General features: G+C 52.8%; 3 protein-coding genes across 3 annotated transcripts; all 3 read right to left on the bottom strand.

Moving 5' to 3' along the window:
• Positions 1-1869: 1869 nt before the first annotated feature.
• On the bottom strand, positions 1870-5898 carry CAOG_04142 (hypothetical protein). Its single transcript, XM_004347917.2, has 3 exons — positions 2462-5898; positions 2203-2293; positions 1870-2100 (listed from the first exon to the last, which is right to left on the bottom strand). Exons 1-3 carry the CDS (start codon positions 5771-5773, stop codon positions 1925-1927), a joined length of 3579 nt encoding a protein of 1192 aa, XP_004347967.2. The 5' UTR covers positions 5774-5898; the 3' UTR covers positions 1870-1924.
• Positions 5899-6018: 120 nt separating this feature from the next.
• On the bottom strand, positions 6019-12098 carry CAOG_04141 (hypothetical protein; the record flags this gene model as incomplete). The annotated part of the gene is made up of 33 exons (XM_004347916.2): positions 11738-12098; positions 11247-11623; positions 11096-11179; positions 10939-11007; positions 10797-10871; positions 10620-10703; positions 10454-10537; positions 10271-10354; positions 10106-10186; positions 9942-10025; positions 9762-9848; positions 9550-9633; positions 9385-9468; positions 9217-9300; positions 9046-9129; positions 8887-8970; positions 8740-8808; positions 8548-8655; positions 8379-8462; positions 8221-8304; positions 8065-8148; positions 7862-7942; positions 7704-7772; positions 7552-7623; positions 7371-7451; positions 7215-7295; positions 7008-7091; positions 6813-6896; positions 6648-6731; positions 6480-6563; positions 6314-6397; positions 6140-6223; positions 6019-6046 (listed from the first exon to the last, which is right to left on the bottom strand). Exons 1-33 carry the CDS (start codon positions 12056-12058, stop codon positions 6019-6021), a joined length of 3195 nt encoding a protein of 1064 aa, XP_004347966.2. The 5' UTR covers positions 12059-12098.
• A 377-nt stretch (positions 12099-12475) lies between these two features.
• CAOG_04140 (hypothetical protein) lies at positions 12476-14271 on the bottom strand. Its single transcript, XM_004347915.2, has 5 exons — positions 13968-14271; positions 13573-13738; positions 13104-13427; positions 12788-12909; positions 12476-12697 (listed from the first exon to the last, which is right to left on the bottom strand). The coding sequence occupies exons 1-5, from the start codon at positions 14230-14232 to the stop codon at positions 12573-12575; spliced, it is 1002 nt and encodes a 333-aa protein (XP_004347965.1). The 5' UTR covers positions 14233-14271; the 3' UTR covers positions 12476-12572.
• Positions 14272-14307: the final 36 nt, after the last annotated feature.

Below are 14307 nucleotides of genomic sequence, written 5' to 3'. Positions count from 1 at the left end.
GAAGACATGTCCAGCAAAAGCCACAGTGCTGCAGCAAACTTGCGAGCGCTGGGGAAGGGCGAACAACTGGCGCTGTCAAAACAAAATATGAAAAAATAATAAAAAAAAAAACTCACCGAACCAAAACAAAGAGAAAACGAAAAAAAAAAAAAAAAAAAAAGAATGCCAACACAAATTCAATTCAAAAAAAGCAGAAAAAAAAAAAAAAAAGAAAAAAAAACCAAAACCAAAAGTTGAACGCAGATCTATTCACACCAAAAGTGGGATTGTGGATTAGATCGTTGCGGACGACAAACACAAAAACCACGCACTGAACACCAACAAAAAAAAAAGCCACCCACTCCAGGAAGGTTCCTCTGTACCGTGCTTACCATGAGCGCGTGGAGACGTGCGCGCATTGCCCACGCTTCGTGCGCGGTGGCGGTGGGGACGAACAAAAATGAAGTTTTGCTTTCGGCTCGTTCTGCATGCCCCCTCCAATCAGTGCGAGAGGTCACCCCCCCCCCAAATTGGATACATGATGGATCAAGCAGAAAGGTGCAAGTATATATCGCATGTATCCCCCATTGCTAGACTATTGCTTTCGAATGGCAGACGACAGCACTTTGGTGATTTGGGAATTTCGCACAAACACCACCCCCCTCCTTCAGTCAACCAACGCAACCACCAACCCGCTGGCTACTGGTTGCTCTCAAAGCTCCCCAAGTATCTGCTTTTGTTTGTGCGTGGATTCTGTTCTTGTTTGATTGTGGTTGGCTCCCGGAAAAGTCTGAATTTTTGGCACCACGATTGAAGTCACGGAACGCCAACATCACCGCCGCAGTTCAAGGTCGGCGATCTGTGCAGCAACACTTGGGATGTGCTTGTTGGGCTGGAGACACTCGAGCTCAAGGCCTGACAGTCTGGTGACTTGGATGCCCGCTTTTTCGAGCCGATCAATGCCAATACACACCACAAATTCGGCGGGCTCCCGCACGCCAATCACAACGCGTGCAATTCGATTGTTGATAATGTGATCTGTGCAGCACACATTTCCCGACAGGCCTGCAAGGCGAATCGAGAAGATTTCCAAAAAAAAAAACCCCGTCGTTGTTGTTGGGGGTCAGCACGATGGAAATCGGGCAAGTTGCAGCCCTCATCACCCAGCAACACTTTGCGAATACTTTACGCGTCGTGCACGGCTCCATTGTAGTGTAAACAGTGGCGCCCTGTGCTTGCTCGGGCGTCAACTTTTTCAGCGCGCACTCCTGTTGCAAGTGTTTTCATCCATGATGCACAACTGAGTAAGCATGGGAGCATGAAAATAATCTCAGAGCTATGCTATGAACATAAACCACGGTCATGTCGCCTGCAACCCCTCGATGACATGATTGACGACAACGGTGTGGGCGACAGATACGGTCCTCACCTCTGCGTGAGTATTCCCGGGCAGCTCGCGACTAAATCCAGACGACAAGACAACGCCATTTTGGACAATCACACACCTGTGTCACCAAACCAGAAATGTCCATGATTTCTGAGCAGCATTTCCACTTCCAGCCAATTCAGCTCCTGTGTCCCACTTCTCCCCTTGCCCTCCCCCCCCCACGCCCAGCCCAGCCGTGCGATTCCACATGGCCGCCTCAACGGCAAGGCCATGCAGGAACGCAGCATGTCCGGATGGCAAAATCGGGTCGGATTGACTCACCCGACGCAATACGCCGTTTCAACTGGGACACTCTGGTTGGCTTGCTGAATGGCCATCGCCATGTACCGCCAATCATTGCTCTCTGAATCCAAAGACATGTTTGGCAATGAAGTCTGGATTTTTGAGCAAGAGCAGGTGCTTTTTGCGCGAATCGAAAAAAAAAAACCAAAAAAAAAAAAAGACTGATTCTTGAATGGAACAAGCACGCAAACCGTGTCAAACAATGCGCCTCAGGCACTACACAACAAGAATGGAGTAGATCAAATAAACATGAAGCAAAACCAGATAAACGAGCGCGGAAATGCGCACCAACGGGCGAGAGCGCAAGCTGCGATTGGCTTGAATGCTGACAGTATTCAGAGCGCGTAGAGCTTTGCGGCTGAGAATCTTGGCCTTATCGATCGGGTTGGAGGCTGCACATGGAACAAGGAAACACATTCATGAGCGTTTTGATCAACACGCACACTCCTGGCCAAAAACAAAAAAACCACAAATGCTTTTTGTCGCTTCCTCACCTCGCTCGAACGCGCCGGCCTCGACGTCGAAATCGCCAGTTTCGTTTCCAGAATCGTAGTTTGCGCCACTTCCCCACGAATCCATAGGAGTCTGTTTGAACACGGAAAGGTTGGTGTCAGAATTGGTTGGCATTCGCTGCGCCTCAGAATTGTTTGTTCAAGCAAAGAAAGAAACGAAAAAAGAAAAGCCCGAAACTGCCCGCCCCGCCTCCCCCAAAAAAAAAAAAAAGCAAACAACACTCACGCTGCGGAAACTCACGTGCGGCTCGGCAGCAGATTGCCTGTTGGCGACTTCACGGGCGAGCTCGGCGCGAAGTTGGTCAACTTCACGACGATGCTGCTGCAATTGCTGCTGCAACTGTTGCTGCAGCTGCTGTTGTGTCTCGGCACTTGCAGAGGCAGTTTGGAACTGATGCTGTTGTTGCTGTTGCTGCTGTTGAACGGCCACGGCTTTGGTGTGCTCGAGCTCCTGCGTGAGCGCCCGGACCCGCTGCTCCAGCTTGTCCACCGCGCCCTGCGTCTCCTGGGACGGTGCTGCTTGAGCCAGCTGCTGGTGTTGCACCGAAACTTCATCCAGGCGCTCTTTCAACTGTGTTGCGAGCAACGCGGACGCCAACTCGCGTTGTTGACTTGCCGCGAGCTGTTCGCCGAGCTCGCCCACAGACGCGCGAATGCGGTCGCGCTCGTCTCGCATCAGTTGCGCTTGGGCGGCCAGGCCAGTCGCCGTTGCAAGCTCCTGGCGTAGCTGCGTGAGCTCGTCCGCTTGCGACGACTCGAAACGCGACTTGCCAGCAAGTGCCGCTTCCAGCTGCCCGACCTGGTTGCGGAAGGCCGCGCGCTCTGACTCAAAGGTCTGCTGCTGCACGGCAGCGTGGGACTGCTTGAGCGCAGCTTCCTGCTCAAACCGGTCAACAGTCGCCAGCGCTTCGGACAGCCTGCTCTGCAGATCGTGCGCATGCGAGCGCAGCGAGCTCAAGTCGCGAGACTCGGCACTCTGGAGTTCAGCGTTGCGTGCCATTTCACCGCGCAGCTGCTGCTCGAGTGCGGCTTGACGCTCCAACTGCGTCTGCAAATCGGCCACGAGAGCTTGTGTTTGGCCGGCAGCAGAAAGCTGGGCCTGCAGTGCCGCCACCTGATCCGTGGCAGACTGTGCCAACGCGGCTTGCGCGGTAGCAGCAGCGAGCTGCTGCGTCAAATCACGCACTTGCTCAGCAGCAGCACTCATGCGAGCATCAACATCTGCGCTACTGGAGGTCTGCTGCTGTTGAAGCGTGGCCAGGGTCTGTTCCAGCTCGGCGCACTTGGAATTCGCGGCAGACACTTGTTGCTGGAGCGAGGCTTCGCGATCAGCGTGTTGAACAGCAGTGGCAATCGCGTCTTGACTGGTCTGCTGAGCCGGTGCTGATGCGGCTTGTGCAGCTGCCAGCTGCGCCGCCAGGTCGCGAATGCGCTCGTTCAGAGCCGAAACTTGCCCCTCTTGCTCGGAGGCGGACGCCGACGCAGCAGCCTCGGCCTGAGCTGCCTGCGCTGCGAGTTGTTGACGAGCAGCAGACAGTTCCGTGCGAAGCGCATCTTCGCGTTCGGAGCCCGATGCAAGGTGCTCGGCGTGCACTTGCCGCAAGGTTTCGAGTTCTTGGGATGCCTCTGTCGAGGATGCAACCGCAGCCGATGCAGACGCCACCTCGGCCTCAAGCTGCTGCACGCGCTGTTGGAGTGCCGCTTGTGCTTGGGTTGCAGCCTTTGCCTCGGCACGGACGCGCTCCAGCTCGTCGGCGTGTTGTTGGGCGATGAGAGCGGTCGCTTCGCTCGCAGTACTGCGAAGCTGGGCAATCTCCGAAGAGAGGGCGGCGCTCTGCTCCATGCTTGCAGTGGCAGACTGCTTCGAAGAATCCAGCTCGGCAGTCAAGGAAGCGATCGACGCCCGCAAACGCTCGGCTTCGGCAGCACCTTGCTCGCGGGCGGTCTCGGCTTCCGCGGCCGAGTTCGCTTGGGCAGCGGACTGTGCCAACGCAAGATCCGCGCTGTGCTTGGCCAAAAGCGCAGCATGTTGCGCGTCTGCCGTGCTGGCAGCTTGACGGAGGACATCAACTTGCTCGACCAACACCGCGCGAGCATCCGATGCCGCGTCCAGTGTCTGTTGAAGCTCGGTCGCACGGGCGGCGAGCTCAGTCTTCTCCTCCTCGGCAGCAGAGGCGGCAAGCTGGAGAGCAGCGACTTGGGCTTGGAGCTGAACGACCAGGTCGGCCGAGTTGTCGGGGATGGTGGCCTGCTGTTGCGACGCAGCAGCGGCAAGCTGCTCGCGCAGCACAGACACTTGTTGTTGTGCCTCTTCGCCGGTCGCGCGAATGCGGGCAAGTTCGCTTTCATGCTGCGCACGGGGCACAGAGTTTTCAAGCTTTTGCTCCAACTCTTCCTTTTCGGTGCGTAGCTCCTCTGCCGAGTCCGCATCCCATTGTAGCTTGGAAATGAGTCGCTGGGAGTCGGCAAGTTGCTGCTCCAGCCCAGTAACGCGTTCGTGCAGCTGCTGCTCCAATTCGGCAACACGTTCGCTTAGCTCTTGGTTGATGCTGCTCTCATTGGCCGCCGGGGCGGGTGCGGATGCGGATGCGGATGCGGTGGACGACTGCTGGCGGAGTAAATCAACCTCGGCCTGGAGCTGCAGCACGTGCGCACGAGACTGTTGCAACGCCTGGTCGGTCTGCTGCTGCTGGAGGCCGCTCTGCTGAGCCTGCTTGAGTGATTGCTGAAGCTCAGAAATGCGGGTTTGCAAATCGTCATTCTCTTCGGCATGCTCCTCGCGGAGCTGATCCAGCTTTTGCTTGAGCTCTGCATCAGCTTGTTGCCGGTGCTGCTGCTGGGCCGTCGCGAGCTGGGACTCGAGCTCCGACACTTTGGATGTCAACGCGCGACGCTTGTCCTCGGCTTCCCGCAGCGCCGAGTTGGCCACCGCCAGCGCGTTCGAGGTGGCCGAGTGGTCTTCCGCGGCGAAACTCGTATCTCCAGCCGCAATGGCGCTCGCGTTGAGGCTTTCGTTGAGCACACCGGCCGAGGCAGGCGTTGCTCGTCCAGAGTTGGCTGCAGACGAGGCCATTGAGTCGCCTGCACCGGCACCGGCACCGGCACCGGCACCGGCCGCCTCCTTGTACTGCTTGAGCTCCTGCTTGACCGCGGCGAGCTTGGCTTGGGCCTGGTTCTTGAGCTTGTTGAACTTGAGCTCGGCGGTCTGGTTGAGCTCGACCAGCTGGGTTCGGAGCCCAGCCGTCTCCTGCTCGAGCTGCTCGATGCGGCGCTGCTTGTCGTCCGCGTCGCCGCTGGGATTCCAGCCACTGGTGCTGTTGGCCTGCTGCTGCAGTCCACTCTTGCTGCCCGTCACGACCTCGGGCGTCGATGAGGGTGACGACGTGGCTCCACCGGCTTGATCTCCTCCTGCTTTCGCCGCTTCGGCCGGGCCGCCGTCGCCCGCTCCACCTCCAGGAGCAGCAGCGTTCATCCCGAGATCCTCGACGACGTGCTCAATCCGGTCCTGCACCGTCTTGGTGAGGGTGTTGAGCCGCGACCACATGTCTGTCATGGCGACTGGCGTTCAAAAAAAAAAATTAAATACAAAAAAACAAAAAAAAAAAAAAACTGAAACGCTTCGGAAAAAAAAAAAAAAAAAAAAAAGAAATTCAATGAAAGCTCAAACAAACAAACAAACTACGTCTACAAAACTACCCGAACTCAAACACAATCTGCTACCTCGAAGTGAGCAAAAGTCATCATCAGAAGAAAACACAGCATCACACCACCAGAGAAAAGGAAGCGAGCGTTCTTTGGTTAATTCGGCGGTTGATTCTCGCTCAAGCTGTTTGAAGTGAGAAAGCCAGGCCATACCGTCAAACAGTAAGTACCACGTGCATACACGACAGTATCAGCATCAGAGAAAGGGGACCCATACTTGAGCGAGACAAATGCAGACTTCTGGTTGAGTGCGTTGTCCAACGCAAGCTCTCCGGCTTCCCCGATTTCGTTATACCACAAACTGTTTGCATAGGAGTGAGCAAAAGCACTGCAGATCAGGACGTACACACATTCATTGTTGATCTCAATCTGCAAAATAATGGTCACATACTCGAGTACTTTGAGTGTGGTGTTTCGCAGGAGCGCTTCTGCCAACCTTTCGGCGCCAGCATCGCCAATATGATTCTTTCCGAGACTGTGTACAATGCAGTGAGTAACATGCAGCTTGTTCAATTACCAGTGCGACACGAAGCAGCAGAAAAGCGAGAGGAACATACTCGAGAGTAGTCAGTGTTGTGTTCTGCGAAATCACTGCCGCCATCGCATTTGCACCACTATCGCGAATAGAATTGCGGGACAGACTGCTCTCAAAAGGTAAGTACCGCTATCACTGTTCATTAAACGACATGCTCAGCATGCAAGGTAGCAAGCGAACGGAAACGTACTCGAACGAAGTCAATCCCACGTTGTGCTTCAGTTCCTCCGCCAGCGCCATTGCTCCTGTACTGCCAATCCAACACTCGCGCAGGCTGCTCAAAGCGTCAGTATCATCAACGTAGTGCAGCAGCAAAAGGGCGCAATAAGCAAGGGCAGAAATAGCCATTTCGTACTTTAGAGTGGTCAGTGTCGTGTTCACCCTGAGTGCCTTGGAAATCGCTTCCGCTCCTGCATCTCCGAGCTGAGTGGAACTCAGACTAGAATCGTGTCGTGATTGAACAAACCCCCGACATGATCAAGCAGCGATTAGTTGACGACGCCGAGAACGACAACAATCAGCAAGCCAGCGCGATGGAAAGACAACATACTTGAGTATAATGAGCTTGGTGTTCTGCGTCAGCGCTTCTGCAATCGCTTGGGCTCCAATCGGGCCAACCTGACTGGAACGCAGACTGTTGTCACGGTGAGCGCTGATGTGCTCGCATCAAAAATCAATCCGACCGACCACCGACACCACCGACGCCACCCCTCCTCCCCCAGAACAAATAACATCAGCGCGAAAGAAGCAAACAAACTTGAGCTCGGTCATCCAAGAGTTCTGCTTGAGTGATGTCGCAAGCACTTGCGCTCCAAAGTCGTCAAGGCCAAAGTAAATCCTAAACAGTGTCGTGAACAACAATCAATGTGAGTTGCAATGAAAGTCACAACACCAACCGAACACGAGAACTTACTCAAGCTTGCTTGGCTTGATCAAACTCAGAACCTCTTGAATCACTTGCACTCCAGCAGAGTCAACAATGTTCTCACGCAAGCTGTCCGCATAAACTGAGTTACTTATATCCATCGAAAGAAGCATCACATGCGTCGTCGTCATAGAAGGGGGAACAACAGGAGAAGGGAGAAGGAACATACAAAAGCCTGGAAACCCGCGACAGGGCTTTTTCGAGTCCAAATCCATGCGGATTACGCACCTGCGGCAGCAGACTGTGACCACACGGTGACAAGTTGCGTGAACGACCACCTCTGGCCACTTCAGAGTGAATGTCAACTGCAGGACAACATACCGCTCTGTGGTCAATGGTTCTGACATTTCACGCTCGAATTCAGGGTCATAGCGCTTCATGTCGCGCAACCTGGAATCACGCCGTGAGTAATCGCATCAGAAAGAATCATTTTATGCGCACACGTGAGATTTTGACCGGCACGAGGGATTGCAACCTACTTGAACGTGGTCAGCGTAGTGTTGTGCTTGAGTGCGGCTGCGATCATTTGCACTCCTGAGTCAACAAAGCGAGCCGTCACCCTGTGATGCCATCACGGTGAAGAAAACAAACAACCAAACAAGAAAACGAACCATGAATCATCAATTAGCACTTGCTATCGCTTTCGGAGCATCAAACGACACACAATGAAAGGTGACCGTACTCGAGGGTGGTGAGCTTGGCGTTTTGCTTCAGCACAGTGGCAATCGAGTGCGCTCCAGCTTTGCCAAGCACGCCGTTCCCTAGTCTAATCCCAGAAACAGTGTCAGTTTCAGTGAATCAAGCATCGAGGCAAATCAGCATGCCGGTTGGTACATACTTGAGCGAGGTTAGAGTCGTGTTCTGAACAAGTGCGGGTGCAATTGCCTGCGTCTCAGCATCACCAATGGAACAATCCTCCAACCTGCTCCCACATAACAAGGAAAGTAATTACAGTGAGGCATGACAACATCAATCACCGCGGAAGATTGAACATACTCGAGCGTGGTCAGCGCAGTGTTCACTTTGAGCGCCTCGGCAATAGGTTTCACACCAGCAGTGCCAATGGCATTGTTATTCAGACTGCAACCACGTGCTAAGTGAGAATACCAACAAGCAGGTCGCCCCGCCTTCAGGTTTCACATCAATCAGCAAACAAAGAACGTACCGCAGCGTCGTCAGGGTCTTGTTCTGCTTCAGGGCCTCGGCAATCGCCTGCGCTCCAACAGCGCCGATAGGGTTAAAGGCAATAAACCCACGAGCATTGGAAGATAAACTGATTGAGCAAAGCCGTGAGTAATAGAACGGTCAAGGAACAGCAATTGTGTATGAGTGACAGAAAGGTGTTCGAAACCCTTACTCGAGTGTCGTCAGCGCCGTGTTCTGCTTGAGAGCTTCGGCAATCTCGTGCACTTTAAAACAAAGTTGACTGCAACTCAGACTGTTGGCTGACCGTGAGTAAAAGCAGCAACAACCAGTTCCACAACAACAGGAGCATAGAACGTACTCGAGAGTGGTCAAACTTGTGTTCGACTTCAGCATTTCGGCAATGCTGTTGGCACCAACATCGTCAATCGGATTCCTTGAAAGACTGTGTTTTCAAGTGGTAAGAAAGTGAATCACCAGAATATAGCCTCGCTCTCAACAACAGCATTCCCAAACGTACTTGAGCGTGGTCAACGTGTTGTTCTGCGCGAGTGCTCGTCCGATCGCTTGGAGTCCAGCAGTGCCAATCCTGCAGTCATTGAGACTTGACACGTGACACGCAATACAAGAAAAGTTAATCTTTGTGCCTTTGCAGACGAGAAATGGGCCAATGTGCGGCCGAAAAACATACTGCAGAGTGGTAAGCGTCTTGTTCTGCCGAAGAGCATCCGCAATGGCCTGAGCACCGGCATCACCAAACCAACTGTGGTCCAGACTGTGCTCAAGCAGTGAGAATTTCAAATTACTTTGATAATCAAGAGTGATAGCGTCAAACCGGCATGACAGATTGCAAACATACTCGAGTGTGGTCAGTGTGGTGTTGCTCTTGAGTGCTGTAGCAATCGCCTGCGCTCCGGCTACTTCCATTTCGTCACCCATAAGTCTATTCCCAAAGCGATGAGCCATACCATCGGATACCACAATACAGCACAACATTCATCAACACAAAGCGAAGATCTCGTACGAGAGTTTCGTGAGAGAAGTATTTTTCGCGAGCGCTTCTGCAATTGCTTGGAATCCAACGCTGTTCAAGTTATTGGCACCCAGACTATAATCAATGTGTGAGCATGCGCTACTTGAAGGCAGAAGGCAACGTTGATTGTCTCGATTTTCGTTCTCTTCATCTTTCTGCTTTTCGTTTGGGGTAGGGGGATAAAGGTAGGAGCTGTCACGTACTCAAGCTCAGTCAGCGTCGTGTTCACTTGGAGCATCCGTGGTATCGCCGCCTGCGCGCCAGAACCGAGAGTGATATTGTTTTTCAAACTGCGAGCATTGCAGTGAGCGATATGACGAGTGGAACAGCACGTGCAGTTACAAAGACATGGATTCAGTCAAAATGAGAAGGGAGGATCATACTTGAGGGAGGTCAGCGTCGTGTTCTTCTCGAGCGCGTGGACAATCGCTTCAACTCCAGCATCTCCAATCGAACACCAATACTGCCTGTGGCAATTGATGTCAGCGATGGCATAACAACGCAGCAGTGGCACCCAGAGTCACAACATCCATCCGGCAGTACGTACGAAAGCGTGGTCAACGTCTTGTTGCACACCAGAGCCTCAGCGATCGCACGTGCTCCAGCTTCGCCAATCTCGGTACTCAAACTATTACAATGAAGTGAGCAACAAACATCACAGCAGCTCCAATAATGATCTCAAGCAATGATTCAGCATGAGAGTGGCACTGACACAAGCGTAGTCAATGCCAAGTTGGTCTTGAGTGCCTCTCCAATCGCTTGCGTTCCAGCGCTGCCAATATCGTTGTCGATCAAGCTGGTGACCATGCAATGAGAATCAATAATTCAATATACGATTCAACTTATCAGCGAACAAGCAACTCGCAGACGAGGAAGAGAGTGGTGGAATCCTTACCGGAGTGCAGTCAAAGTGGTGTTTGATTTCAGCGCTTCTCCAATCGCATGAGCTCCCAAGTCTCCAATCTTCGTATTATCCAACCTGGCCGCGACATACAAACAGAGTTAGATTGATGTTCGCAATCAGACACGGAAGTGGTCAGCATGAGAGGGAAGAAGCATACACGAGCGTGGTCAGTGTCGAGTTTTGCTTCAGGATGGCGGCAATCGAGTTTGCCTCGGCAGGGCCGAATTTGCCCGAGTGCACACTGTTACCACAAAGTGAGCGACGCCATCGAAACAAATGGAGCGTTTGCAATGGTTCACTGGAATGCAATCAAAATGCGAAAGTGGGTGCGTACTGGAGCGTGGTCAACGTGGCGTTCTGCGTCAGTGCCTTTGCCATCGATCGCGCTCCATTGGCATCGAGGTAACCCCTGTCGTCACACGGTGAGCCAATTACCTCGCAAAGCAACACGGGCAAATGGTGCAAAAACAACTTACGAGAGTTCAGTCAGAGTGGTGTTTTGCGTCAGTGCATCGGACATTACTGCGTCAATGTAATTTTGAGTCCTGTTATCAGAAAGTAAAGTAGTGAGCAAGGGGGACTTTGCACAGCTGCCATTATCATGGCATTGGCAACGGATCCTGCTTTACATACCAGAGTGTTGTCAGCGTTTTGTTCTGCGCTAACGCGGCCGCAATCGGCTGCATTTTTGTATCGTCAACCACAAGGTAACCCAAGCTGAAACCATACGGTGAGTCAAGGCATCAAACAAACATGGAGTTAGCAGAAGACGACAAGTACATACTCGAGCGTAGTCAGTGTGGTGTTTTGCAGGAGTGCTTCACCAATCGCTTCCTCCCTGCTGAGCTTCTTGCTGTCCTGGTTGTCGTCGCCGTCGCCAGCAGTGTCGTCGTCGCAGTCCTCGTAATCGCCGTCGTCAGCATCGTCAGCATCCGTTTGACGAGCCTTCTTCTTGTTCTTCTTGGATGTTGAGGTGTTCTCCCCGGCCATTTCAGCAGCCCGACGCTTGCTCCGGATGGTCGTGGGGGCGCCACTACTGGAAGTTGAACTCGTCTTGCCAGTACGCGCAATTGCAACCTGAATGGGTTTGCGAGCACGAAGATGGTAGCTCACAGTCTGAGATCCTTGGTTGGTTGGTGCAGTGGCCTTCTTCTGAGCGGTCTGGCGTTATGTGAAAAATCAAACAGTAGGAATCACAAACGAAGCAAACAAGATGTCAGCGACGAGCTAGTGGAGTGGCATTACGCCTCACAACTCTTTGGGCAGGAGCGGCACCTTGCTGAGCGGCGCTGAGATTGAAGTGGCAGGGACAGGTGCGGCTGCCTTGCTGGTCCTGCCTCGCGGAGCAGCAATAGTAGTAGTAGCCACTTGTACTGCTGATGTAGCAGCAGTGGCAGCAGCAGCAGTGGCAGCAGCACGGGCAGCAGCTCGCTTGGGTTTGGGTGGATCGACCTCCATTGGCGCGACCACACGATCGTCTTCCACTGCGTCGGTGCTACTGATGCTGCCACCAGTCTTTGGCTTGGTGGCTCTTGTAGCGCGCACAGGAGTAGGAGTAGGAGCAGGAGCAGCCGAGGGTACCGCCTTCTTTGCCATTTGAGAAACGCAAAGATTTTTACACAATAAACAATCCACAAGAAGATCAAAAACAAAGACTGATTGTTTCGAATACAATGCCATCGTCGAGCCAGCTCTAGCGTGCTTGTCCCTGCTTTCCTTCTGGTTTCTTTGTTTGTTTGTTTGCTTGTGTGGTTGTTTGTTTGTTTTTGTGCTTGACCCTTGCTTTCTTTTGTTGTTAGTTGTGATTTTCTTTTGTTGTTTGGTTGGTTGTTTGTTTGTTTGTCGTTCTGTGTTGCTGTCCTCCTGACTGTCAAGCACCCGAGTCTGGAAAAATTATCGTGCCCGAGACTTGAGCTTGTCGAGGAGACTTGACTGCTCATTGCTCACCTTACCGATTGTGTGGGTTCTGACCAAACGAGGTGTCCAGATACGCCACAGAGACACTCTGCAGCGTCAAATGCAAACGTGGTTTATATTGGATGCTGGAAGACACCCACGAGCTGGACACCAAGCAGTGAGGCAAATCTGAGCATCTCATCCGTCCGTTTCGTTAAAGCTTGGAAAGCGCGCGGCCAGGCTTGTGCGGGCGAGCGAGCTCCACAACATCAGCAGCACAACCGTAGCTCACAGTCCAGCCGCAGCCTCCGTGTCCATAGTTGTGGATGAGTGGGAAACCTGAACACAAAACATGCCAACCACCACCACCACCCGTGAGCTCGCTGATTGGCAACAGCACTCTTCGACAAAAGAAATTGTTCAACGCACCGTTTTTCAGTTCCTTCTCGAGGCGAACTTCAGTGCGTCCAGGACGCAACCCGACAAAATGCCCCATCACCTTGTGCATGGAGGTGTCATTGATGCCAGGAGCCAGCTGGGCACACCGATGACTGTTGTGGCATGTTGTATGTTGTGTGCAACACAAACATATCAAAGCGAAAAAAAAAAAAAAAAAAAAAAAAAAAAAAAAAAAAAAAAAAAAAAAAAAAAAAAAAAAAACAATCGGCCAAATCGCATCCTGGTGAGCAAGAAGCCCCAACGACTCTAACAAGAATACAAAACATCAGTCTCCCGCAGCACGTACCGAATGTCCGCAGCCACCTTCATGTCAACGTGCGTGTCCCATTGGCCTTTGTGTGTGGTGCCACCAATGACGATACGGTCTTGGCGAGGGAAAATGTAGGTGACATTGTCAACTTGGTCCTCGACAATGTAAAACTTGTTGACGGGAGACTCTGGTGTCGTCGTGAGGTAGGTGACTTGGCCTCGGATGGGATAGACGTTTGGGTCGGGCACGAGCGAATACGCCTCAAGTCCAGCGCAATTGATCACAACATCGCCTCGGCCAACCACGTCGTACACGCTAGACAGCGTTTTGCACTCGAATGTTCCACCCAGCGCCTTGATGCTAATGCACATTGTGAAAGCACCAAGATTGTTGGATTTGTTGGAAGGGGAGGTGGGGGGGCGGCGGCCAGAAAATGTGAGGTTCCAAGGGAACGAAACAAACGAACAAAAGGCGTTTATCAGAGCGATGGAACTCGTCGACGTACCGCTCTTGCAAATACAGCAAATGCTTGTGCGTTTGGGTTACAACGGCGGTGATCAACCAACCCTCGGACATGCCCGCTGGGAGCTCGGCGCTTGTCAACTTGCGTTGCGGGATGTTAAACACGGTCCAATACGGTCCTTCTGGTCCGTGTGTCTCCTTCTCGTACACTATTGCAGCACAGAAACACACGCGCATACATTTCATGAGAAATACATCCCCGCGCATTTTTAGCACTGCGGCTCCGGCCCAACGGTCGCGAACGACACTCGCGCTTCAAAAAGAGCGGCAACACACCATATGGAACTCAACAAAACCAAAAAACCCTCCGCTCCAGTGCATGCGACATGAAGGGTGGCATTCGTCCCCTTGCTTGCTGGCAAGCAGTTTCACACTCACGGATGTAGCCTTCTGAGAATTCGCAGCCCGTTGCGGCGGAGTCGTGGGTCGCGAGGTACTGCCAGCGCGAGAGTGTCTCGCTCGACCAGCGAACAATCTTGTCGAGTGGCTGCGCAAAGTACGGAAACCAAAAGCCAGCAGCGCCATCGCTCGTCGTGCTTGGGGAGAAGTTCTTGGCAACCACAGTCACCTTCCAGCCGTCTTCCAGCAGGCGCACTGCGCACGTTAGGCCGTTGACGCCCGCGCCAATCACAATCGCAGACATTTGAGGATTTGGTCAAAGTGGGGCAAAGGACTGAGAGTGAGCCCTTGCAATATGATGCACATATGGAAACTTGTA

This window comes from Capsaspora owczarzaki, assembly GCF_000151315.2.
Source record: "Capsaspora owczarzaki ATCC 30864 unplaced genomic scaffold supercont2.6, whole genome shotgun sequence".
NCBI classification, from domain to species: domain Eukaryota; class Filasterea; order Ministeriida; family Capsasporidae; genus Capsaspora; species Capsaspora owczarzaki.
This window is presented reverse-complemented; position numbering and strand designations above follow the sequence as displayed.